This window comes from Bos indicus, chromosome 8 (assembly GCF_029378745.1).
Source record: "Bos indicus isolate NIAB-ARS_2022 breed Sahiwal x Tharparkar chromosome 8, NIAB-ARS_B.indTharparkar_mat_pri_1.0, whole genome shotgun sequence".
Lineage (NCBI taxonomy): Eukaryota > Metazoa > Chordata > Mammalia > Artiodactyla > Bovidae > Bos > Bos indicus.
Window position 1 is genome coordinate 76444078 of NC_091767.1, and position 26634 is coordinate 76470711.

At 44.6% G+C, this 26634-nt stretch overlaps 1 protein-coding gene across 2 annotated transcripts in view; it reads right to left on the reverse strand.

The window, feature by feature from the left end:
- FRMD3 (FERM domain containing 3) overlaps positions 1 to 26634 on the reverse strand; it is a 351285-nt gene that overhangs the window by 67036 nt on the left and 257615 nt on the right. For both annotated transcript variants that reach the window (XM_070795032.1, XM_019966466.2), the window contains exons 9-13: positions 23627 to 23690; positions 22199 to 22287; positions 12443 to 12517; positions 12062 to 12130; positions 5840 to 5964 (exon numbers count right to left, since the gene is read on the reverse strand). In XM_070795032.1, the coding sequence (XP_070651133.1) occupies positions 5840 to 5964; positions 12062 to 12130; positions 12443 to 12517; positions 22199 to 22287; positions 23627 to 23690 (422 nt within the window). The remainder of the gene's footprint in view (positions 1 to 5839; positions 5965 to 12061; positions 12131 to 12442; positions 12518 to 22198; positions 22288 to 23626; positions 23691 to 26634) is intronic.

A 26634-nucleotide genomic window follows, 5' to 3' on the forward strand; every position in this document is an offset into this window, starting at 1 on the left:
ACCGCATTGCTACTCGCAAGGCACTCCTTTATGGAAACTCTGGTTTCCCCACTGTGCTTCTGTTTTGCCAGCAAGAGGGTGTCAAACATTTTCTACTCTTATTAGTTGTATCTATCAAGAAGATGAAAGCATGGTTTCCTGCCTATTGAACTATGCCAACTTGTACCATCGCTCTGGTGGACAGCAATGCATTCCTCTTCTCTACCATAATCTTTTTTCCTTAATGAAAAATACACTCTACTAATAAAACATGCGAGCATTTTGCTACCTACACTGTGGGGACCTTATTCATGTGAAAATGTCATTTTCACGTAGAAAAAATGCTCACTCTGAATTTTTTCTTCTTAGGAAATTTTCGTAAACTCTAAGGGGCACTTTTCAAATGGTTTATTCTATTCATCTCAAGCTTTCCACAGCACTAATCTACTGGGATCCTGTAACCAAGCAACTTTGGGGTGACACTGAAAACGTTTCTGTTGCTTAGTGATGCCTAGGAACTGATTTTGTTTTTTCTCTACTCAGACACAGCCAGCCTCACAGCTGATCCTCCAGCTGTTGTTTGAGTGGCTGGGGTAACATGTTCTCACCCAGAACACTGCTGAACTCATCTGGGGAACAGTGGGCAACCCCAGCTATCTTTGGGAATCTTGAAGTTCCAGGAAAAACAGAGACTGTCAGGACTTCCCTGGTGGTCCAGTGGTTAAGAATGCGCCTTGCAAAGCAGGGGACACCAGTTTGATCCCTGGTCCAGGAAAATCCCACATGCCACAGAGCAACTAAGCCTGTGGGCCACAATTACTGAATGCCTGTGTTCCTCAGCATGTCTTTGCTGCTTGATTTGGCTCTTGCTGAGACATAAAAAGTGCTAAAATATCACAATACAAGGATAAAACTAAATTCATCACACTGTATCTGCCCAGAAAGAGAGCCCATCCACAAAAGTGGAGGCACCTTTGTTGAAAGCTGTATTCTCTGCCTCTCTTCTCTTTATATATCAGAGATATTTGAATCTATTACATTATCTACTTATCCCTATGGAATATCTAAATTCCACTACCTGATACTCAAAGACAAGACATAGGAAGCAGGATATGACTCTAAAATAGTAACTAAAATATAAAGGTATCAAGAACACAGCTGTGTTCCCTGTGGGAATTATAACTTTGAATTTCACAGTACCTAAGACAATTTTGCTCTCGTCTTTAGATTGGGGAGTTCTTTCTATCTGCTGGACATTGAACAATACAGTTGTTTCTACTTCTTTCCCTTTTGAGTAGATTCTATATCTTGGAAGTTACTATGATTTGCTTGGTTTCAAAACCCACAAAGATGCTCCATAAGGCAAAAGTTCTTCTAGAAAAGAGAATTTTATTAGATATTTACAGAGCTATTTTGGACTTTTCATGAGAGAGACCTATCAGTGTGACTTTACAGCTGGTGAAAGAATTTCTGTAAAGTCACACTGATAGGTCTCTCTCATGAAAAGTCCAAAATAGCTCTATAAATATCTAATAAACAAAAATCCACTCCAGTATCCTTGCCTGGAAAATCCCACAGACAGAGGAGCCAAGTAGGCTACAGTCCATGGGGTGGCAAAGAGTCAGACGTGACTTCACTTTCACTTTTCATAATGCATATGTCTCTTGTCCACACAGTTGTAATGTTAATGACAAGGTTAGTATTTAGCAATGGAACTTCACTATAGAAAATGAAGCAAAATGGAAGTTTCTAATTAAATGTAATTAAGGGTCCAGGGGAAAGCTTACCCAAGCTCCCCCTTACATCTGGGATATTCTGATGTCATCAATAGTCTGGTTTCAATACTCTCCATGGTAACTGCTCTTCCAGCCTTTATTCCCATCTAGACTTTCATGTCTACAGATGACACAAAATCACAATCCCAAGCTTGGACTATCTTTTCTCCCTTTCTCTTCTCCATTAGCCACATCTTCCTTCATTCAATCTTAAGCTAATCCTGATGTCCAGAAAAAGTGATTTCCACTCCAAACAATATTCCAGGCATATAGGAGGAAGCCCAGAAAAATCACTGGTGATCAGAAACAAAAGCTGCTTTTATTGTGCTTTTGGAAACATACAAAGACAGAGAAGGCACAGAAAAATGTAGACCAGCAACATGGATCCAGGGACCCTTGGGCTAAGAACATTAATTTAGCACACAGCTTACACAGTGAATTGTTGAGACAGAGCATAAAGGCCATTATAACAAATCAGTTCAGTTCAATTCAGTTGCTCAGTCATGTCTGACTCTTTGTGACCCCATGAACTGCAGCACACCAGGCCTCTCTGTCCATCACCAACTCCCAGAGTTCACTCAAACACATGTCCATCGAGGTGGTGATGCCATCCAGCCATCTCATCCTCTGTCGTCCCCTTCTCCTCCTGCCCCCAATCCCTCCCAGCATCAGAGTCTTTTCCAATGAGTCAACTCTTCACATGAGGTGGCCAGAGTACTGGAGTTTCAGCTTTAGCATCATTCCTTCCAAAGAGAGGAGCTACCCCGCGTCTGAGGTCAGGGGCAGCGGCTGCGAGGAGCTACCCCATGTCCAAGGAGCGGTGGCTGCGTGGGCACAGGAGGGCCAAGAGGAGCCACTCCACATTCAAGGTCAGAAGGGGCAGCGGTGAGGAGATACTCCTCGTCCAAGGTAAGGAGCAGTGGCTGCGCTTTGCTGGAGCAGCCGTGAAGAGATACCCCACATCCAAGGTAAGAGAAACCCAAGTAAGACGGTAGGTGTTGCAAGAGGGCATCAGAGGGCAAACACACTGAAACCATACTCACAGAAAACTAGTCAATCTAATCACACTAGGACCACAGCCTTGTCTAACTCAATGAAACTAAGCCATGCCCGTGGGGCAACCCAAGATGGGCGGGTCATGGTGGAGAGATCTGACAGAACGTGGTCCACTGGAGAAGGGAATGGCAAACCACTTCAGTGTTCTTGCCTTGAGAACCCCATGAACAGTATAAAAAAGCAAAATGATAGGATACTGAAAGAGAAACTCCCCAGGTCAGTAGGTGCCCAATATGCTACTGGAGATTAGTGGAGAAATAACTCCAGAAAGAATGAAGGGATAGAGCCAAAGCAAAAACAATACCCAGTTGTGGATGTGACTGGTGATAGAAGCAAGGTCTGATGCTGTAAAGAGCAATATTGCATAGGAACCTGGAATGTCAGGTCCATGAATAAAGGCAAATTGGAAGTGGGCAAACAGGAGATGGCAAGAGTGAACGTCGACATTCTAGGAATCAGCGAACTAAAATGGACTGGAATGGGTGAACTTAAATCAGATGACCATTATATCTACTACTGTGGGCAGGAATCCCTTAGAAGAAATGGAGTAGCCATCATGGTCAACAAAAGAGTCTGAAATGTAGTACTTGGATGCAATCTCAAAAACGACAGAATGATCTCTGTTCGTTTCCAAGGCAAACCATTCAATATCACAGTAATCCAAGTCTATGCCCCAACCAGTAACGCTGAAGAAGCTGAAGTTGAATGGTTCTTTGAAGACCTACAAGACTTTTTAGAACTAACACCCAAAAAAGATGTCCTTTTCATTATAGGGGACTGGAATGCAAAAGTAGGAAGTCAAGAAACACCTGGAGTAACAGGCAAATTTGGCCTTGGAATACAGAATGAAGCAGGGCAAAGGCTAATAGAGTTTTGCCAAGAGAACGCACTTGTCATAGCAAACACCCTCTTCCAACAACACAAGAGAAGACTCTACACATGGACATCACCAGATGGTCAACACTGAAATCAGATTGATTATATTCTTTGCAGCCAAAGATGGAGAAACTCTATACAGTCAGCAAAAACAAGACTGGGAGCTGACTGTGGCTCAGATCATGAACTCCTTATTGCCAAATTATAACAAATGGTTCTTGTTATTATCATGCTATGTCCAAAAGGGGTACAGAGATGTCTCCAGAGACCACCATCCTTTGTATCTTGTACATTTTCCTTCTACTCATGGAATTTGTGGCATCCAGTTTCCCAGTCCTGTTTCCAACCCTGAAAATTCCTTTCAGGGAAAGAGTTACTAAAATCCCTTACACTTCAGTATGAATCAGTTGCTATGACCTCCCCCATGGATATTTGCATGCCAGTTCAGTTCACTTGCTCAGCTGTGTCCGACTCTTTGCGACCCCATGAACCGCATCACGCCGGGTCTCCCTGTCCATCACCAACTCCCAGAGTTGACCCAAACCCATGTCCATCAAGTTGGTGATGCCATCCAACCATCTCATCCTTTGCCATCCCCTTCTCCTCCTGCCCTCAATCTTTCCCAGCATCAGGGTCTTTTCCAATGAGTCAACTCTTCGCATCAGGTGGCCAAAATATTGGAGGTTCAGCTTCAACATCAGTCCTTCCAATGAACACCCAGGACTGATCTCCTTTAGGATGGAGTGGGTGGATCTCCTTGCAGTCCAAGGGACTCTCAAGAGTCTTTTACAATGTCACAGTTCAAAAGCATCAATTCTTCAGCACTCAGCTTTCTTTATGGTCCAACTCTCACATCCATACATGACCACTGGAAAAACCATAGCCTTGACTAGCCGGACCTTTGTTGGCAAAGTAATGTCTCTGCTTTTTAATATGCTGTCTAGGTTGGTCATATGCCAAGTCATGTTCTTTTATGGGCTGAAGAATTTCCCCCTAAGGAAGGGATTCTTGAATTAAAACTTCAGGTGAAGTTCATCTCTTGGGGACAGAATGACCCACCCTCTTGAAACTGCCCAGTATCCAGATTTTAAATGTCATCATAAAGTTAAGGAAAAGCCTGTTATGTTAGGGTTCATGGTTCTAATAATGTTATCTTATGTGAATTTTTAAAAATTTACTTTGAAATTAATGAGAGTGAAATTTGCCTCACCAGGGTGTGCATCAGTGTGGTAAGATTCTTCCCTGAAGTAAGTAAAGCCCTTAAAAATAAAAAAAGAAACCTAGAAGTACATATATTATATCATTTACAAATATAACAACTTTGGGGCTGAAATGGACCCTTTATATTTTAGCTTGTATTAAAACTGTCAAACAAGGCCCTGTGGAAAAGGGAATAAGGGGATATAAAAGCACTGAGGCAGAAAGGGGATGACTAGTGTAGAGATATTTATGAAGAATTTTTTATAACCACCAATATAATTGTGATTATAGCCGAGAAAATGCCAGTAGAACTTTCTGGAAGGATGGAGATGGTAGCCATTAGCCATGTGTGGCTACTGAGGACTGGAAATCTAGCTAATATGGCTGAGGAGCTGAATTTTTTATTTTAGGTAATTTTAAGTTATTTTTAAATAGCTACACATGGGTGCTTGTATATGTGCTCAGTCACATCTGACTCTTTGTGGTCCCATGGACTATAACTCACCAGGCTCCTCTGTCCATGGAACTTTCCAGGCAAGAATACTGGAGTGAGTTGCCATGTCCTACTGCAGAGGATCTTCCTGACCCAGGGATTGAACCTGTGTCTCTTGCATCTCCTGCACTGGCAGGCAGATTCTTTGCCACCAGCACCATCTGCGAAGCCCACGCGTGGGTAATGGCTACCATATTGGATACAGGTCTAACACCATTACTTCTTTAACATGTAATTTTAGGAATGCTTTGTACCAGTGAACTCTCTCTGGGAGAAACTTATAGAACTCTCAGGATAACCCAGCCTTCCAGATGTGAACAGTTTACTTACTAAAAACACAGTTTATGACTCACTTTGACCTCCGCCCCAACACATTACCCAAGGTGCCCAGGATTGATGCCTCCCTCATTCCTCCAGGGTAAGCCTGCAATTGCTGGCCTTTGGAAAGAAGCGTACTTACCCTCACCTGGTGGAAGTTCCTCTTCCTGCTCGCTGGGGGAAGGCAGCAGGGGTTGCAGGGGCTCCATGTTAATGATGAGCTGCTTGTTCAAGGAGTGGGAGCTGCGGCTCTGAGAAATATTTGTTCTGAAAACAGATACAAGCCAGAGGGAACTGGTTTCCATCAGGAACACTGGCCCCTCCGTCTCAGTTGACTACCCAAGCCAGCCCCTGCCTCTAGATTCACATGGTGCATTAGGCCAGTGGTAAAGATGACACACAGCCCTTTTTATCCTTAAGGTCCTGACATGTCTTCTAATGTCTATGTGTGCCAATGCAACACAGTGAAAGAAAATATCTTTCCCCATATGTCCTCAGACTTGGACATGCTGTGCGACAAGACAAGGCATTGAAAAAAGACATGGGAATCAGAAATACACAAGAGAATGTATCACCGAACTAGATATGCAGAAAAGTGAATGGAGGGCATGGCTCAAAGTAATTTAACAACCACCAAAACCCACAAAAAGAAAAACTCTGCCCAAAAGATGGCACAGGCCATCTACAGCTGAGAGTTATTTTGGTGTTGCTGGATGTCCAACATCTACTATCGATATTTAATATTCCCACTCAAATTCACACCCTACTCACTAAGCAGCCACAGAATGCAGCTCCACTTTCTCCTTTTGAAAGGAGAACATGTATGTTAGTAGCTGCAACAGGGAGCAGATGGCAAGGAAACTGTGCAGGTTGTCTCATCAAAACTACTGGAGGATAGCCAGGCAGCCCATTTACACTGTCTGCCCTGACAAAGAGGTGGGTGCCTCTGCTGGGTGTTTCAGCACCCTTCCCATCTCCATATTTCCTGTCCAAACTAACACCAACCCATCCTTCAAAGATGATGTCAAATGCCTCCTTCTTGAAGCCCTCCTGGATTGCCTTCACCACTAACTCCCTCTCCCCCTTTCTTCTCACTCTAGTGTCCCTTCTTTCACAGCTCAAATTTGTTATATTTGTTGCCCTGTAATTATTGGTGAATTAATCAGCCCCACCTTTTCTAAGGCAGGGACTGACCTATCCATTCTCATGTGCCTTTTAGCACCTCTCTTGCCATCTTGTTCAGGGGTGCTCAGTTTGAAACTGAAGTAAACTTGGCATTAAGTTGGCCTTTCAGACTGGCATGGGTGTTCTCCAGGCTAGTTGATGGGATTGCCTTAATAGCCTAGGCATTTCTGTTAGGCATCAGGGCCAGACAGAGAAGAAGCTGGTAGCATCTAGAGTTAAAAGCTACCACTGGTTGAAAAGGAAATTTATAAGGACTTGCTTAACCATGGAGTTCTTGTCTTCATTATCTCATTCTACAATCCTTTATTTTGCAGCTGATATGTATGTATCATTCTGGGGAACCATGGTCCTCATCCTAAACTATTCACTCCCCAGAACCATGATTTTCAAACTTTTTGCACCAAGACTCACATTACAGAAATACATTTGATATCATCTCTCTGCACACACACCAGGCCAGGTGGCGCTAGAGGTGAAGAACCTGCCTGCCAATGCGGAAGACATAACAGATGCAGGTTTGATCCCTGGGTTGGGAAGATTCCCTAGAGACGGGCATGGCAACCCACTCCACTGTTCTTGCCTGGAGAATCCCATGGACAGAGGAGCCTGGTGGGCTACAGTCCATAGGGTCACAAAGAGTCAGACGCTACTGAAGCTACTTAGTACACATACACGCTCTGCACACATGCACACACAGATACAGGAAGACATAGCTAAAGTGTTTCTTGTGACAGCAGTAATCTTGCTATGTGTGAGACTCTATGTTTTACTTTCCATCCTACTTCATTTCGTTTAAAGCCCTGGTCTTGACCACTGTTTTCACTCCACAACTCCTTGCGTGTGCTACACAGAAAAGCACACATCTCATGGGAGACGGCCAAGGGTCCGGGGGGCGGCAGAAAGGGGCACCTGATCCTGCTGTGAGTGAGGGGAGAGCCAGGAAAGACCTTCCAGGGAAGGTAATGTCTGATAGGTCCTGGCAGGTGCAGTGGCCTATAGGAAAAGGAGGGGAAGCAGGGATTCCTCACAGGGGAAGAAAGGAAGGGAGGAGGAAGAGGGAGATTAAAATCACCAGGAGTGAAGGCTTCTTTTATTGTAGAAAGGTTCTTTTTTTCTTTTTTTGAGATTTTCATGGGATTTCTATCGGCCCTGTGGCTTTCATGACTGCAGTCTTAGTTCTGCAAAGCACATGCTGTGTGTGCAGACTAGTTTTCTGACCTCTGAAAAGCCCATTTTCCATTCTTGCACAAACTAATTCTGAATCATCCATCTCTGAACATGCATGCCAGCTGAACTGACAAAGGTTCTCCTCCAGAAATCACAATGTAGATCACAACCTGGAGGGACCCGCAGCGAGCCTTTAGGGAGGCTCTTCTTTTTCCCTATCAGGTGAGCGTCTGTGCTGTGGCCCCTCCCTCTCAGAGGCCACCTGCCAGCAGACTCTGCCAAAGTGCCAGGCCTGCTTTGCAGCCCACTCATGAGCATTCTCCATAGAGAAGTTTCTGAGTGAAACTGCTGTAAGGATTCTATTGAGAAGAACAGTTTCCTTTGGGAACTGAAAGTGTGTTCTAAGAGTGGCTTCAAAAAATGATGGCATAATATTGATCAACAAATACAAGGTTTGTGGAGTTAAGGCCACCACTCCTCAGAACAAAAGGAAGTGCTGGCCTGTGAGCAAAAGCTCCATCTGAAGAGACTTCAATGTGAACGTGTCTTTCAGATTCTAGCATCCCATTTTTGGATGAGCAGTGATAATAATATCACCACCTCATTTTTATTGCACTTCATAATTTTAATGCCCATAAGAAAACCTAGAAGCCAGGGAGGGATACATGAATCTCATTGTATAGATGAACAAACTGATGATCTGAGACACTGACTTATGCAGGACATATACCACAGCAACAAAGCCAAGATTAGACCCATTCATGACTCCTCGCTTGTTGCCCATTTCAGGTATGAGTGCTGTTTTTGGGAATCCCTTGGTGGAGGCTCTATGCCCAGGTGGTTTAAGGAGTCGAATCTGAACTCTGAGCTACAGCCCTCTACTTCGCTGGGCCCTGGAATGGGCAGGTAATTCTCACCAAGTAGCCAGTTGATAGAGTTTCAGTTGAGGATCTTGTCATCAGCAAAGATCAGTGAGCTAACATGAGAGTGAGCATCTTCTCTTTTTGAAAAACAGAAAAATCCCAAGACAATGTTTTCAGTCTGCATCTGTTTCTCTATGTCACACACACATCAACAGAAGTAGAAGTCCAAGAACTGGCAATACTTTGAAAAGGAGAATCTCAAGGGAGAGGGAAGAAAGCTAAGTGAAGTCTTGTCATTGTTCTAGATGAGCAGAGCTCCTTGAGCACTGCCAGAGAAAGAGCTCACTACTATACTCTCACTTTTGACAGCCACTGCCAAGATGTCAAAACAATTTGAAAATACGATAATTGTTCCAGAGAAACAACTTCCTGCCCTGCAGCCAGCTACTGGGAAGGAACAAGAAGTAGCTGCTGAAAGTGGCACACACGTCACCCTGGCTCCGACCACAGTGCTACTTCTTGGGAGGGCGAGGTCCCCAAGGCAGCACCACGGACAGATCTCAAGTCTCAGAAAAGTAGAGGTAAAGCTGTCATCCCACACTCCCAGTGCATACATTCATTCAACAAATGTCTACTGACCTCCTACTTTGACCAAGCGTTGTGTAAAGTGGTGGGTAAGATGGTGGTAACCAAGATAGACCCAAGCCTTGTCCTCCCAGAGCGTACTTTGTATCATTACTTTAAACAAGTTCTTCCTTGTGATGTCAGAGGTTTGAGAGATACTGCCAAAGAACTGAGGGTCAGAGAGGCCTCCTTTCACAAGCATGTGAGAGAAGGGAGTGGAACAGCGAGAAAGAGCATGCGAATCAGTGCTGAAAGGGCCTATAGAACTTTGGTTGCAGTAATATTCTGGGAGATTTTAGGAGATTCCAGAAAAGAAAAACTATAAATTGAATTGATGGATGCCTCATTTCTCATCTGCTCTGGTGTCTCAGTCCACTCCAGGAAAAGCTTTTCACTTTTCACTAGGGTGAATCTGCACCCTCCACCACCTCCACCACCAGTAATCTAGAGTCTGGCTATTCAAAAGTGCAAACCATGAACTAGCCACATGGCCATCATCTGGGAGCACATTAGAAATGCCAGATTCACGAATCAGAATCTGATTTTAACAGGAACCCTAGATGATCCCTGTGCAAGGTACGGTTTAAGAAGCCTTGATCTAGGAAGGCTTGATTCTCACAAATGATGCAAACATAAATTTAAAAGGGAAATGTTTTAAGATATTCTTTCCTGATCTCATTAACCCTCTGTAGACAGTAACTATGGGCTTTTGGAAAACCTTGCATGTTTGGAATAGGTCTTTCTGAAAGTATACTCTTAAAAACATTTTCCTACTTTGTGTCTGTGCCTTCAAGGGGGTTCCCCAGAATCGAGTATTTCTTTTAAGATCAAACACTCATGCTTCCAAGCTGGAAGAATAAAACCCAAGCTGAGCCCCTGGGGTAGGTTTGCCCCCCAGCTTCTAGGAGAATGCAGGGGCTTTCTAGGCAGCAGATACTACAGAGAAAAGAGCACAGGACTCAGGGGCACAACACTGGAGTTCTAGGCTTACTTGTGCCACCAAAATATTTATGATCTCAGACAAACCATTTAACTTCTCCAAGACTCAAGTTCCCCTATCTGTAAAATAGCATTGAACAAGGTGATCCCTGAGGTCTTTCTAGACCAAAGAATCTGGAAACATTCCAATGATATGTCCTATTATTTCTTCTTTTTTTGTTTCTGCTTCGCTGAGTAACCACAATTGGAGACAGAGAAGGAGGTATAAAAAGGCTATTTTAAAAAAATGACCATTGTCATTAACAGGTAAACTCTGACTTTCACAGGCATTGCACCAAGGGGTCCCAGCCGGGGCACCCCTGATTCCCTCACTCTACAGTTTTCTCCTGCTTCTTAAAGCAGGAGAGACTGCTTTGCAGACTTGCATGTGACAGCTTCCCATTTGTTGTTCAGTCACTAAGTTGTGTCTGACTCTTTGCAACCCCATGGACTGTAGCACTCCAGGCTTCCCTATCTCACAAAACGTGGTTCCCTGCAATGGCAAACCACTTCGATATTCTTGCCTTGAGAACTCCATGAACAGTATGAAAAGCTCCCACTGGATCACCCCAAACCAGGAACGAATTATTCTCTGTACACATCTGCACAAGATTTCATTCTGACTGCAGTTCTGTTCGCCTGTGTGGGTGCCTACGCTGGCTGGCTTAGCTACACTTCTGAGAGACCGTGGCCTCCTCCTGCCTGACGGCCCCAAGGACCAGGTGAGAGGTACCCAGCTCACTGGATCACCTTGGAGATAGAGAAGGCTGAGCAAAAAATCTCAGCCTAAGGGAGAATCCAAGTTCAAAGGTGGGGAAGGAAGGACTGGTGCCCACCAGTGTGTGAAAACTTCCTAAAGAATATATTTTATGATGATCTTGCCTTCAAAAGGAGGAAAATCAGGATGAGAATGTCCAGCTTTAGATATGGAGCATGCTTGAAGTTTAGGATGTACAATGATCTGTGTAAACTGTGGTGATAAGAGGTCCAGCGTGGTTAAGAGAAGATTTATCATTCCTCAGAATTACAAATATTGCCATGTTAACAGAGAAGCACACCCTTGTCCTGATAATGACTAAGTTCTTCATTCCTCTGAGTGGCTTTGGGGAATTAAAGGTCTGATGAGCGATGGGCACCCTACCCCCTCATGTGAAATAGTCTAGGAGGAGTTGGACCAGTGGGAACTGGCCATGAGTGATGAACAGAGGCAAGGGCAGACAGCATTTCTAAGAGGACAGGATGACGGACTCAGGAGACAGCCCAGCTCACCCACGCCTCACACATTTCCTGCTTGTTCACGTGATACTCCAGGCCAAATCAGGGCAATGACTCCCTGCAGAGCCGGTAACTCATAATGGAGCCCGGGCAGACCTGAGTGAGACCAGGGGGATGATGGGAGTGCCTGGAACCGGGGTTGAAAACAACACAGGGCCAGGCAGCTAGTGCCCTTGCTCCCTTCATTGTTCTAGTGGATTTGGCGAAGTCTGCCTTGAAACCCTCCTGTCTACCCAGAAACCTCCCAGAGCCCTGGGGACCACCCCACTCACCTGTGCACCTCTGGGGGTTCTCTCTGGATTTTGGAGCTGGCTTCCACCACCTCTTTGGCAACTTTACCGCTGCAGAAAAGACAGAAACATGGCGTCTGTGCACAGATGCTCAGAGTGGAAGGGGAGGGGTGTGTGCACTTTTTTTTTTTAAACTTCACAGTGATCTGACCCAATAAGAATCCATGCCTTCTACTCCTCCATGAGGGGATATTACTACAGAGTTTGAGAGATCCTGTGGGCATAAGAGATGAGTGGAAAGGGAGCCCCCAAACTGGGGTATGGGCCAAAGTGCACTGATTTACAAGTATCAATACCATATTCCAACATCAAAGGCTGTGCCCAGCCCAACCCCATCATCAAAGTGGAACCATGGGTACCCACCTATATCGAAATCTACTTCCTTTAAAAAATATCTTGCTGCTTGACACTGTCTTGATCTGACTGGATTTTGCATACCTGTAAGAAAAAGCAGAGCAGAGGTGGTATACCACTGCAAAGTCCAAGTGGAACATGCTGTAACGTGTGGTAATCAGATATTTCTGATGGCCAAGAAAGAGATATGTTATACTGTTATCTCTCTCTCACACACACACACTCATACTCACACACACACACACTCATACTCACACACACACACTCATACTCACACACACAGACCCCTGAAAGAAATGTTTTCACCATGTATGTTGCAATCTGGTCTTTTCTATCTGATGTCTTTTCATTACTGTATACGCTGTTGGTGACCCACACATTTGGTATCATAATCTATTACCAGGTCATGATCTGCAAAAAGGACCAGGAAATATTGATGATCATCAGGGATTCTTTCCCAGTTTCTGCTGCAGTGACAGAAGAGAGTGGGCTCAGGCAGAGGGCATCATTACATTTTTTTGCTGGGCAGACTTTCTTGCCTGGAGCTCTGCCAGCACTGCAGCAGAAAGCAGTTCCCTGGTGACACAGGTTACTCCCCATGTCACATAGAACTCACCTACTGTGTATTTTCTGGGAGATGGCACAGGGGCCATGGAAATGATCACCATGGAAATGATCCCTGGTTTCTGAGTATTAAGATGGGTTAAGCCACCATGACCCAGTGCCCTTTAAAAGAAACCACACCGGTCGATGACTAAGATACATGAGGAGCAGAAGCCCAGCCAAGCCCTGATTCAGCACCTCTGAGCCCTTCCCGTAAATACGAGCAAAACACCACCACTCTGAAAGAACAATTCAGAACATGGGCAGTCCAGAGGCCACACATGGGGCATTTGATTCCTGTGATACCTCAGGACACCTCAAAGTCAGTCACCTTGAGCCTGATGCAGTTAAACCCAACAAATTAGAAAGACTGGGTCTACAGAGTTCAGGATCATTTTTAACTATTGATCATTACAAAATCTTAATAAAAAACAAACAGAACAATGAGCTCTATGGAATTCTAAGTAGAGACAATCACACAATGAGGGCTGTGTCTGGAAGCTTCGGTGAGGGCAGTGAGCTCCATCCCTGAGTCCATGAAGCCTGGCTTCAATCACTTAGCACTATCAACCAAGTGTCTCTTCTGCTCTATGCACCACACAGCTCAAGGAAGACACAAACTTTGCATTCACGGAATGTAACGCCCAGAGGGAAATGGATATTCATCTAGAAACCCCACAAAGAAGAGAACAAAGGTAAATTACAATCAGTGGTGCTATGAAAAAAAAGATGCAATTAGAGTATGGGGGTGGTGCTGATCTGATCTGGGGGCCACAGAAGGTGGCCTAAGGAAGAGATCTCCCCTTCAAGAGAGGGAAGGTGTTAACATGGCGGGTGGTGGCTGTGTTCTAGGCAGAAGGCCCAACAGGTTAAAGCCCAGACCCTGAGCACTGGGGGAACTAAGATGATCTGATATGCATTTTCCTGTGCTATTATTGGAGAAGGCAATGGCACCCCACTCCAGTACTCTTGCCTGGAAAATCCCATGGATGGAGGAGCCTGGTAGGCTGCAGTCCAGGGGGTCGCGAAGAGTCGGACACGACTGAGCGACTTCACTTTCACTTTTCACTTTCATGCATTGGAGAAGGAAATGGCAACCCATCCAGCGTTCTTGCCTGGAGAATCCCAGGGACGGGGGAGTCTGGTGGGCTGCCCTCTATGGGGTCGCACAGAGTCGGACACGACTGAAGTGACTTAGCAGCAGTAGCAGTGCTGTTATTACAACTGTTTTACACAGTTTCACTCACACATTCTCCCCACTAATTTAGTAGGACCTGACCTCGAGCTGTCCTTGTTAAAGATTCGGTCTTTGTCCTCAAGACAATGTAAAGTCACAAAAAATTCTCTTTTGCAAACCATCCAAACACACAGAGAAGAGTACTGGCTGCAAAGGATGAATCCAGAGAGCAAGATAGGCAGGAGAGGGGTCAAGCCCAGGGAGAGGGAATCCTGTCAAGGCAGGGCCCAGAGAAGACAGCATGGGAGCCCTAAAGATAAACAGAGCACATGAAAGCCACACCGCAGAGGGGTCTAGATGCCTAGGACAGGCTGCTGGCCAAAGCCAGACTACGGACCACATGCACTCAAGAGGAGAAATGGCCCAGCAAGCATCACTAATGGAGTCAGCATTGTTGTGCCTCCTCCCCTGAGGATGTGCCTGGTCTGGGCCTCTTTGCTACCCTACCTCCAATCTTAGCCCCAGAGAGTCACAGGCCTGGACACATTTCCCATCTCAGCAGAGTTGTTGCTCCCAAGTATTCAGAGGTAGGAGGTGAAGAAACTTTTTAAAGCAGTTTCTGCTTTTTTACTGTTTTGTTGTTATTGCTCTAGGTTCCTAAGGATGCTCAGGGCAAGATCAACTGCTAAAAAAGCTTACTAGGAGTCCTAATTGTAGTTTTTGAAATTCAGACTCAACTCTGTACCCATTTTATGGAGGTGTGGCTAGCACAGCAATTCCATAGACAGGGGCTCGTCTAGGGAGCAGTGGGTGGTCTCTCGCCAGTTCAGCCTCAGCTCCTGCCCTTCCAAGTCCCATGCAGAGGCCACTGCCTCAGAACAGCCTCTTGGTGGGAGGCCTCACAGCGCTCCACTGCATCTACACAAACCCACCAAGTACGTCAAGGAAAACTGGCTACAAGGCATGTTTCACAGAGAAAGTGAATAGCTGTCTGGTCAGGATGAGAGGAGTGAAAAAAGCGTTGGCTTCTTCTGACAGCTAAGTGCCCTCGACGGTTATTTGTGTGGTTTCACTGGCTCAGAGACACTCTATCGAGAGTGTTACCACCAATACCCTGCCCTCCCAAATGTTCAGGGAGACGCCTGATAATGTCTGGGCTGAGATCTTTTATGGAGTTTTAACAGGGGAATTTAATCTGAGAGCGTGAACCTCACAAAACCCCTGGGAATTGGGAAATGGACAGCGGGATGGAAGGAAATGAATGAAGGCAAGAGAAAGGTGGCTGGGTCACAGGACACGCATGCAGTTGTGCCCACCTTTGGCTGTACATCAGTAGATGCTGGAGCAGGGTTAGGAGTACCAGCTCCCAGGAGCCATCACTGGAGAGGCTCATTCAGTCCCTCTAGATAGGGGCCCGGGAGTCTGTATTTTTATCAAACACTCCAAGGTCATTCCAAGGCCGCCTGCTTGCATCAGAGAACCTTGGCGTCCCCATATTCTCCTTGAATGACTCCCAGGTGGCATTTTACCCCAAAACGCAGAAGCTTAGGATTCTTTCCTGCTTTTGGTCCTGTGGCCTTTGTCAAGTCATGTAGCTTCTCTGAGCCTTAGTTTCTTTACAAATTTTTTAAAGAATGATGATATTAGAATACTTAATTCATAGTGTTCTGAGGAGGGTTAAATAAGAAGTGCTAAGTCACTTCAGTTGTGTCAGACTCTCTGTGACCCCATAGACTGTAGCCCACCAGGCTCCTCTCTGTCCATGGGATTTTCCCAGGCAGGAATACTGGAGTGGGTTGCCATATCCTACTCCAGGGGATCTTTCCCAACCCAGGGATTGACCCACATCTCTTTTGTCTACTGCATTGGCAGGTGGGCTCTTTACCACTAGTGCTACCTGGGAAGCCTTAAATGAGACGAAATGGTCTGAAAACACCTAAGTACTCCTTGCTCATTATATGATACCTTCCCTCCCTCTCTCCCTTCCCCTACCCCTGATATCACTCTCCAAACCTCTGCATTGCCTTCTCACTGTTGAGCTACCAAAGCCAATTCTCTAAGCTATGGCCATACCCGGGAACCATGTCAAACACTCTGAAGGCAAATAAAAGAGCTTCAGGCTCCAGCTCTAGCTGACCCATTCCAGCTCTCTGTTCCCAGGCTCTCTCATCCATGAGCCCAGAGCAAGCCTTCCTCCCAGTGTAGGCAAGGCGGGCACAGCCTAGTAGCAGTAGCAGTTCCCTCTCCTCTAGCCTCCTTTCTGGTCTTCCCTCTCCCCACTTCCAGCTCCAGCTACTCATCAAAACCTCAGCACAGAAGCACTGGCTATTCTCAAATCTCTGACCTCACAGGGAAATCCAGTCCCCAGTTGACCAGCACCTGACTGGGTGACACCTGTGTATTCATATGGTGGCCTCGTCATTTCTCTCTTTTCTACTGTCACAACTCTCCCCGCAATCCCCTAGAACTTTTAGGGCAGAGTCACTCTACCTAGAGACCCCTTCTCATGGCGTTACGGAGTTCTGTCCAGTCCTGACACTGAAAGTCTGATTTAAATGGGATACTCACATTTAAATGTGAGATGTGCATACATACTCACAGTGCCTGGAACAGATAAAGCTTTCTCTGAGTATCAGTGTCATCTGATGTACACACAGCACAGCTCTGCAGGAATATGCCCCCACTCAGCCCTGCTTCCAGCTTTTTTCTGGTACCTGTTACCACAGGAGCTGAGGATGGAGGTCAGGTTAGGTGCTGGGGAGACACTGGCTGGTGCTCTAAAGGCCACCTCTAGAACTAACAATACAATTTCCCTTTTCCCTGTGGTTTATAGCTTCTGGAGTAATCACTGTAATAACAATATATGTTATTACTGAGCCCTACTAGGCGCCATTCACCATCCAAAGCACACTGCATTCTCAGTTGCTCAGTCACGTCCGATTCTTTGCAACTGTATGGACTGAAGCCTGTCAGGCACCTCTGTCCATGGGATTCTCTGGCAAGAATACTGGAGTGGGTTGCTATTTCCTCCTCCAGGGTATCTTCCCAACCCAGGGAAAAATCCCCCATCTCCTGCATTGCAGGTGGATTCTTTACCATGTGCTTAAATGCACTAATTTATTATTTAAAAATCACTTTAAATACATTAATTTATTTCATCCTCACAGCTCTCTCATAGGAAGAAGCAATCCACGTTCTTACATGAGGAAACTGAGGCACAGAAGGGTAAATTCACTTAACAACGGTCACATCATCGAAGCTGGGGGAACCAGGCTGCAAACCCAGGCTTTTCTGTATTTTTAAAATAATGTCTTGGCCATGCAGGTCCTCATACTTCAGAATGCATCAGAATCACTGGGTGGGCTTTTCAAAAATACAAGGTTCTGATTCAGTAAGTCCGAGTTTGAGCCAGGCCTTTATAACAAGTTCCCCAGAAATGCTGATGCTGGTCCAGGGACCCAGACTTTGAGAATCACAAGATTAGAGCATGAAACCCTAGGCTGCAGGCTCACCCCACCTGGAAAAGGTATATTACTACTAACATCAAGATCCTTCATCCCAATTCTGAATTTTTAAAATAAAAGCTTTACTGAAATATAATCCACATAACATAATGTTCATCCTTTTAGACTGTACACTTCAGTGGTTTTCAGTATAATTTACAAAGTTAGAGATTCATAAAAAGTATTTTCATTACCCTCAAAAGAACCTCCCAATACCTATTAGAAGTCCCTTCCTTCTTTCACTCCTTAGCATCATGTTTTCAAGTTTCATCCCTGTTGTAGCAGGAATCAGTAGGTACTTCCTCCCTTTTATGGCTCAATAATATTCCATTGTATGGATATACCACTTTCCTTTATCCTTTCATCAGTTGATGGGCATCTGTTTTAACTGTGATGAAGAATGCTGCTATGAACACTCGTGTACACATTTTGGTGAGGACTCAGATTTCAAATTAATTGGGTCTCAGGTAGGGTCCATGTTGTTATTGTTTAAAAGTTCCCCCAGGTGATTCTAATGTGCAGTCAGGCTGAGGATCTCTGGTTTAGAACCTCATTACTCAAGTGTGGGCCATACACCTGCAGCACAGCATCACCTGGGAGCTTATTAGAAATCTGGACTCCTGGGCCCCACCCAGACCTACTGAACCAGAATCCACATTCTAACAGGATTTCTGGGTAACTCTCATGCTCACTGAAGTGTGAAAGGTGTCAGTTTAGGGAGATACTCTGGGTCCTTGACGACCAAGTGTAATACTGTTTCTTTGACAAAATGCACACTAACCCAGATAAGAAATTTATTAGGGACTACCTTTATGTCCTGCACAAAATTCCATAGAAAGCTGGGGACAGAGAGTGTCATTTGAGCTTCCACTGTGTCCCTAGTGCCTAGCACTGTCTCAGCCTAAAGCAGGTGTGAGACAGATTCATCAGAAGAACCACCAGGGAGACACTGTAGGGAATCTAGTGTGCTTTCAGGGAATCAGTGTCCAGAAATGGCACATCCCAGTGCTCTGGGGGTGGCAGCACCCAGAACGCATGGCAGGGAGGAAGCTCTCAGATGGTGACTGTCTAAGTCTGTGTTGGGGATCCCCAGGGGTTGGAGCAGGAGGGAGAGTTTCTGTTTCTGGGCTCTGTTCCCAGGCAGCAGATCTCAGAGCCAGGGCTCTCAAACCTGATCGGTGGCCCCAGGCCAGCTGACAACTAGCAGCACATTCATGTGTTAAAAGCATACTGGGGAATTCTTGGCCATGGGGCCTCCCTGTTCTCATGACAGGTGAAGTGCAAAGGAGGAAACAAACCACTCCCAACCCAGGAAACAAGATCAGGGCTTTGTGACATGGATAAATCCAGAGTCAGCCATACAGAGTGAAGACAGAAGGAGAAAAACAAACATCGCATATTAACACATACGTATGAAATCTAGAAAAGTAGAACTGATGAACCTATTTCCAGGGCAGGAATAGAGATGCAGACATAGAGAACAGACTTGTGGCCAAGGAGAGGGTGGGACAAACTGAGAGAATCGCATTGACATATGTACACTACCATGTGTCAAATAGATAGCTAGTGGGAAGCTGCTGTGTGTATAGCAATGGAAGCTCAGCTTGGTGCTCTGCAATCATCTAGAGGGGTGGGACGGGGGGTGACTCAAGAGGGGGTGACTCAAGAGGTGTGTGTGTGTGTGTGTGTAGCTGATTCATGTTGTGCAGCAGAAACTAACAACATTGTAAAGAAATTATACTTCAATTAAAAAAAAAAAAAGATCAGCGCCTTGCTCTGCCGGCCCATATCATGAAGGCCAAAACCATGATCAGCTGGAAGCAGGGCCAGGAAAGGAAGCAGGCAGTGAAGGAAGCTCTGAGCTTCACAGAGTCAGAGCCCTTCAGAAGCAAAGGGACTGGGCTCTGCAACCAACTGGCACTCAGAAAACATTCCCCATTCATGGAGCAGGGAGTCATCATAGTCATAGCAGCAGCTACCACTTATTGATGGTCAGTGTGCCTGGCAGGACTAGACACTGCAGGGCAGGGATTACCAATTGAATTTTACAGATGAAAAATAAAAATAAGGCTCAAAGTGTTCATTGTTTTGTTTCAGGTCACACGACTAGTAAGCAACAGAATCAAGGTTCAAACCCAAGTCTGTTGGCCTCCAAAGCCCATTATTCTTAACATGAGGCCACAGTGATACAAGCAAATCATACGTGAGTCCGAGCTCCCTCCTTTCAACAGATGAGCCAGATGTGGCCAGCCACTGGTTCAAGGTCACACTGCTGGGTCAGGATAAGCTATATCTTTCTTCTTTCTTAAGGAACAGGGATAATTATGGGATAATGGTGGAACACAATGTTTGGGCAAATCTCAGGTCAGGATAAATATTAGGGATTAGAAGTCTCAATGGGAGAGATGGGGTAGCCTGGCAGAGGTGTTGACGCAAAGACCCAGTCAACTCTGTATGGTGCCACCTGTTCTCACAGTTACACTCCTTGGGTCTTCTGAAGCTTCTACAGATGACTGGAAGTGATATCTTTGATATGCCTACTTGGCCCATTCAGTGATAGAATTGTCAGACTACTTTGTTAGCTGCCAGATAATAAGCATACTCCAAATGCCCCAAATGGATTCCTTTGATTGTGGGTTTTCCCGCTTTCTCTCCCCTCTTTTCAATTGTGTTCTTACATTTATTTTACTCCATATACCAACTGACTCTCTCACTCATGATAAAACAATACATGTGCAAAAACTATTCAATGTCCTGAATAATCAGACTGTGGTGATGGTTGCCTAAATTGGTGAATTATACTAAAACCACTGAACTTACACATTAAAACAGTTGATTTTATAGTATGTGAGTATTATCTCAAATTTTTTTTTTTAATGATTAAAGACAAAAACAAAAATGTGTAGGCTCCAACTAAGACTAAGAGCACCAGACTGTCTGCCTTTCCTTCTCTCTGCTGTCATGTGAATGGAGTGGTCTAGACATGCTGAGTTTTCAGAGGTCATCAGCTATTCTTTGTTTACCAGTCTTCAAACACTGCAGGAGACTCACAGATGCCTTGATGTCTTACTGATATGCATCATCATTCCTAGAAGCACAGCATTTTGTGAATCATCTCATCCAAGCGTTTTCAAATTATGCTCCTGATAGTATTTGCCCAAGACTTGGAAATTCTCATTCCAAACCTGGGAAAGTCATGGGCAAACTCAGACAACTGGTCACCCAACCTCCTGTGGAGCAGTGAGCAATGAGTCAAGGGTCTCTAGTCCCCAGTCCCAACTTGGTCCCCACCAACAGCACAGCTCCTCTATTTTTATCTTTTTTTACATAGGCTTTGTCTACACTTTCTGTGTAAGGAAGAGAGTTCTGTGGCTTAAAAGGGGTTTGAAAAACACTGTTTCAGCCTTCGTTCTCCTGAAGGCCCTTGTAAGCCAAAGCCCAGGATGATCAGAGATTCAGCAGTTTCAGATGAGTCTAATAAGTAAGACTATTTCAGTGTAGGGGGGCAGGGTGGCGGAGTGGAACAAAATCCACCTGGATGAACTCCAGGGGTGAGTGGTGCTGATACCCCAGGCAGGGCTCGCTAGGCTCCTGACTGCGTCCATCACCACTGCTCTTCCAATCAGTAATGATCTCAAAGAGGAGAAGCTAGAACTTACAGAAAAATCCTAAATTTGAACCTCTTTTGAAACCTGAGAGCTTTATGGATGGTTTCTAAAGTTCTATGCAGCACTGACTTTCTACGATCCTAGAAGACCCTGATGGCATTCTACCTACAAACCTTTGGCTCTCATCTCTAAACACTGAAGCCTTCTTACCAGGAATATGTGTGACTCTCTGCCTAAGGTTTATTTTTCTGTTGTTGAGAGCACGTACAACCTAAGCTCAGAGTAAGCCAGAAGTGCTAGAAAGTATTAACTCTACCCTCGTAAGTGTCCCTAAACTAAAATGAATGGGGAATTGGTAGGTAAACAGACCAACCTCTTTGCCAGTCAGTGGAAGAACTTTGAGGCACATTCTGCAGTCTGCTAGGGTTCCCCAGCAGACACAGCTGAGTCCAGTGGCTCACAGTAGTAACTACTCAATATCATGCCCTGTATTTCTTGCTTCCCCTCTCCCTCCTCCACTCCCCTATTGGTACATTCAGTAACCATACCCCATTTGCACTAAGCTCTTCCCAAGGTCTGCTTCTAAGGGGGCCACCAACCAAAAACAGATCCTGTGACATGTTGAATGGAAACAACAATGCCCCTCCCCCCAAAAAGCCCATAGCAATTAGGAAACACCCAGTATAAAGTTCAAGACATGGTCAGGCCAACAGTGGTTGGGAGTCACTCTGAACAATGCAACAAATTTATAACTCACTTAAATATAATAAAAAAGGACTATATTAAAAGAAATGAATATGTAGCTGTTTACAAAACATAAAGGACTCCAGAAGTGCTTTTCAAACCTATGATTAAATGAATAACAGTGACTTACTTATAAAAGGCCTGGTTCTCCACCCCACACTTCCAAAGATGCTTGCAGGCAGCTGGTGTTGAAGTATGAAATGCCAACACGGCTTTTTTCTAATAAAATATAACAAAACAATTAAGGGCACATTAAACACAGTTTAAGTTTTTCATATTTTTCTTTTAAGAATTTACCTATTTGTATCCCATGGCATATCAAACAGAATTGAAGTAACTTATGCATTACTATCAGAGAAGGCAATGGCACCCCATTCCAGTACTCTTGCCTGGAAAATCCCATGGATGGAGGAGCCTGGTGGGCTGCAGTCCATGGGGTCACTAGAGTCGGACACGATTGAGTGACTTCACTTTCACTGTTCACTTTCATGCACTGGAGAAGGCAATGGCAACCCACTCCAGTGTTCTTGCCTGGAGAATCCCAGGGACAGCGAAGCCTGGTGGACTGCCATTTCTGGGGTCGCACAGAGTCGGACACAACTGAAGCGACTTAGCAGCAGCAGCAGCATGCTCTACTATGTACTTAGAAGATGCTAAAATCATATTCCCCCTTCCCTCACCCTTTGCAGATATAACTAACCTCTCCAGGTCCTGTTTTGGATAAAGAACAGCTTCATAATCTTTCTCAACACTCCAGGCATCACCTACCTCTCAATCATACTTGGATGAATTTTAAAATTTGCTCACCGTTCTTGAATAGCTAGTGCTTAAACACTAGGCTCAAGAAAATTGAGAAACTTTCAGACTGAGCTCTGAGGCTCTTCAGTAATGGCCTCCTCTCAAATGATAAACCCAACCTACATGTGGTAACTCCTTGATTTTAAAATTCCCAAGACTTATACTTTTCATAAAACTCTAATCAACACTGGTTGATGTCTATCTTTAAGTACTATTAATTTGTTTCCTAATTTTGTATTCTGGCAATTGATAGAGGTAGGGAGAAGAGCCATTAGCTATTTCTCAAGTCAATGAAAGTTAAAGTGTTAGTATCTCAGTCATGTCTGACTTTTTGTGTCCCCATCGACTGTAGCCCAACAGGCTCCTCTGTCCATGGAATTCTCCAGGCAAGAATACTGAAGTGGGTTGTCATTCCCTTCTCCAGGAGATCTTTCCGACTCAGGGATCAAACCCTGGGTCTCCTGCATTGCAGGTATCTGAGGCACTGGAAAGCCCAAGTCTATCACAACCTAGTTTTTACACAGGGGTATATGGTCAGCATTGTTCACTGGATTAATTCTTAAATGTGTAAACCTGGTGTTATTTACCTCTAAATTTCTGGTATTATCACAAACTTTAACATCATGGTCTTTGGGGGCTACATTACTACAGGCACATGTCATACCTGAAACTTTCTCATGCACAGGCACACCTGCACACACGCATGTACAAACACATGCATGCACACCCGACAATAGACAGTAGAAAAGCAGTTTCTGACCTCCTTCTGGGTGCCAATCACATAAAATGTCTTCCCTTCAAACTTCAATTTGCAGACATCTGGCCTAAGAAAAGAAAATCTCTTTGGGTGAGAAGAAAAACAAAAAGTGGCAGCTAATTAAGGTACCCGCTTTCCCACAGGAATCCATCTGACTCACAAATGCCAAGCAGACAGCAATGAAACAAGATATTATCTTATTGCTGGAGGCCAAATGAGCAGGGAAGAGCCCCCAAGTGAATTCTACAGCAATTTTCTTCCCAAGAGAGGAACTGTAGGCAGCTCAGAATTGTTTATTTTATTTTTTACAGTTAAGCTGCACCTTTCTTCCAAGGAGCTCTAGAGGTTTCACGAATATTAATGACCAATATTAATTGGCCAACCCACTTTGTGAGGTAGGAAGTATGTAATAGTTATTTCAGATTTGGTTAATGAAACCATATGGATTCACAATATCTGTATCCTTTCACATCCATCTCCAAGACATGCACCACATTTCAAAATTCTCATTTCTGCCCTCCCTGTTTATACATGAACCATTTTGTTAGATAATGAAATGCTCAAAACTATAAGGATACCTTGAGGAACTATAGTCAAAAGACTTGAGGCTTCATTTAAAGGAGATGCTCAGTTAAAATCTACCTGAAATGTAGACCTAAGGTCACCTCCTTGTTAAGAAGATAAGTGTAAAGAGAGGAGGGAATTCTATTTTTATTCCTTTAATCTAATTCCTAGGACAGTGATATGTGCCCCTGTGCTTTTCCTGGGGAAAAAGAACAGTGAGGTCATATTAAGCTGTGGTGAGGATTTGCAAGAGGGATAAAGTTCAGTGGATGTTCAAAACAAAACAACGCTAGCTTTAACGTGGGAAGAAAATTTATTTTAGTAACATGTACATGGCTGTTACAAATGTGTTCCTAAGCCACGGCTGGAAGAGATGGGGATGACAACATCCCACCAGAAATACCAAGATTTAGAACCTAGAAACAGAAGATCTGGGGACTGTCCATCTCAACTCTTCAGTGGACCCGGGAAGAAACTAAAGCTCCAAGGGGAGAAACTTGCAATCAATATGCACAGGTCTAACCCATGGACTCCAGAGTTGAGTAGTACCTAAGGATCAAACACCCTGCAGGACCCTCAAGCCTTTTGTAATTGTAGGAGAGAATGGGGGAAGCCCTGCCCATGCTCCCTAAAGTCAGAAAATCCTTAGAGAACTTATTCTGGAATGGAGTGAAGGGTGGTTAACATCAGAGCTTCTTTACAAATACTGAAGACACAGAGAAGTAAGTAGGTAACCCACCATGCTATGTATTTATAAAACATCCTAGTTCACAAATCAAGTCACTTTCACACACACTATTTCATTTCCTTCTCCCCCATCTCCTTTCTTTCCTGAAAAGTAGTTGGATATAATGAATGCCGATTTTATGAACGAGTACATTGAGACTCAGACAGTTAAGTGATTTATTAGAGACACACGAAAGTTTGAGAATGCTCATTCTGGAGGAAGAGAGTATGTGGGCACAGATGCGAACTGACAGTATGACAAGAATAAAGGCAATGACAGAGTAGGTAGGGAAGATATTTAGGCAAATTAGCATTCTTAGGAAGAGAAGGCTGATCATAAAAATAGAACAGGTGTAGGAAGCAAAGTGGACATGAGCTGGTTGATTCTATTCTTGTAGAGAAGGTTTGAAGGGAAGGCAGGTGCTCAGAGAAGAGTGCCAAGAAGCGATGGAGTGGACGGGGACTTGATAAAAAGGTGCTGGAAGAAATCCTGATGCTAAAAAAACCATGAAATGGAGGTTCAGATACGCATGAGAGAGCAATTTCAATCCAGGACTGAGGGTGGATGCCCAGAGGCCCATCAAAAACTTTCGACCCCTAGGGCTCAAGCCAAGAGAGTGAGTCCACCACCCAGAGAGACCAGGTGACAAATCTGTCAAGGACCATCAGAGAGGGAACCAAATCAAGCTGAAGCTATGAGCAAGACTAAGCCCTTACAATATTCCAATACACACACAATTTTCAGCTTTCTTCACTCTTTGTGTTTTAAAGTACAGTCAAGATAAGTCCAATTTTTTTGATTTGTCTTTCTTTTTATTTAAAAAAAATTTTTTTATTGGAGTATAGTTATTTAACAATGTTGTGTTAGTTTCTGCCGACTTCTTCACTCTCTACCAAAACATAGTGGGCACTCCTGGTCCATTCTCCCACGTCCTTACGGACAGAATCCATACTTTATTCTTCCTCTAGATCAAGTGTTCATATAGATGATGTTCTCCCCAAGAGGATGAATCTTGATTTGACCAACCTCATCACAGAATTCTACTTCTTGGAAGGATTGGTTTAAGGAGGCACATATGACCCACCCTGCCCAATTACATACACAGGAAGTCTCTTACAGAGCTTCTGAAAAAGCTATCCTTGTCTTCACAGGAGACACATGCAAAGGGCTATTCTCCTTGAGGGTGTTGCCATGGGAAGATCTGACAACTGAAGTTGAATGCATGACCATTTTATCTGGGGACAAAAGCTACCACCCTGCGACTGCAGAGAAGAAAATGCAAAGGCGCAAGTCCTTCATGATGCTGCCAGGTAGTTAAGTTAAAGGACCATGGGGCTGTCAGACCCCTGGAACTTTTGCTGTCCTCTCATCTGTAAGCCACTGTGAGCATACATTCCTGTTCCTTTGAGTCAGAATCATCTTCACTGGTGCTTTTGGATTACAGAGGGGTGGGTCTGCAGCAAGAATTCAACAGAAGAGAATGAAAAGAAGTGACAGAAATAGAGGGGGTCCTTGTTGTCTGAGGGAACTTGCACCCTAACCCTGCCCTGAGGCACCCTGTGGTCACCCCTGGTATTTCTTCACCAGGAGTCCTGGACACCTTCCCTTTGGAGGCAGAGCCTCTGAGCCTGGGACACACTCCAGGTCTCCTGAGGTCTAGGGAAACCAAGATTGAACTTCATTTATAGATGAATAATCTCTTTGTAAGAAGCTTCAAGGC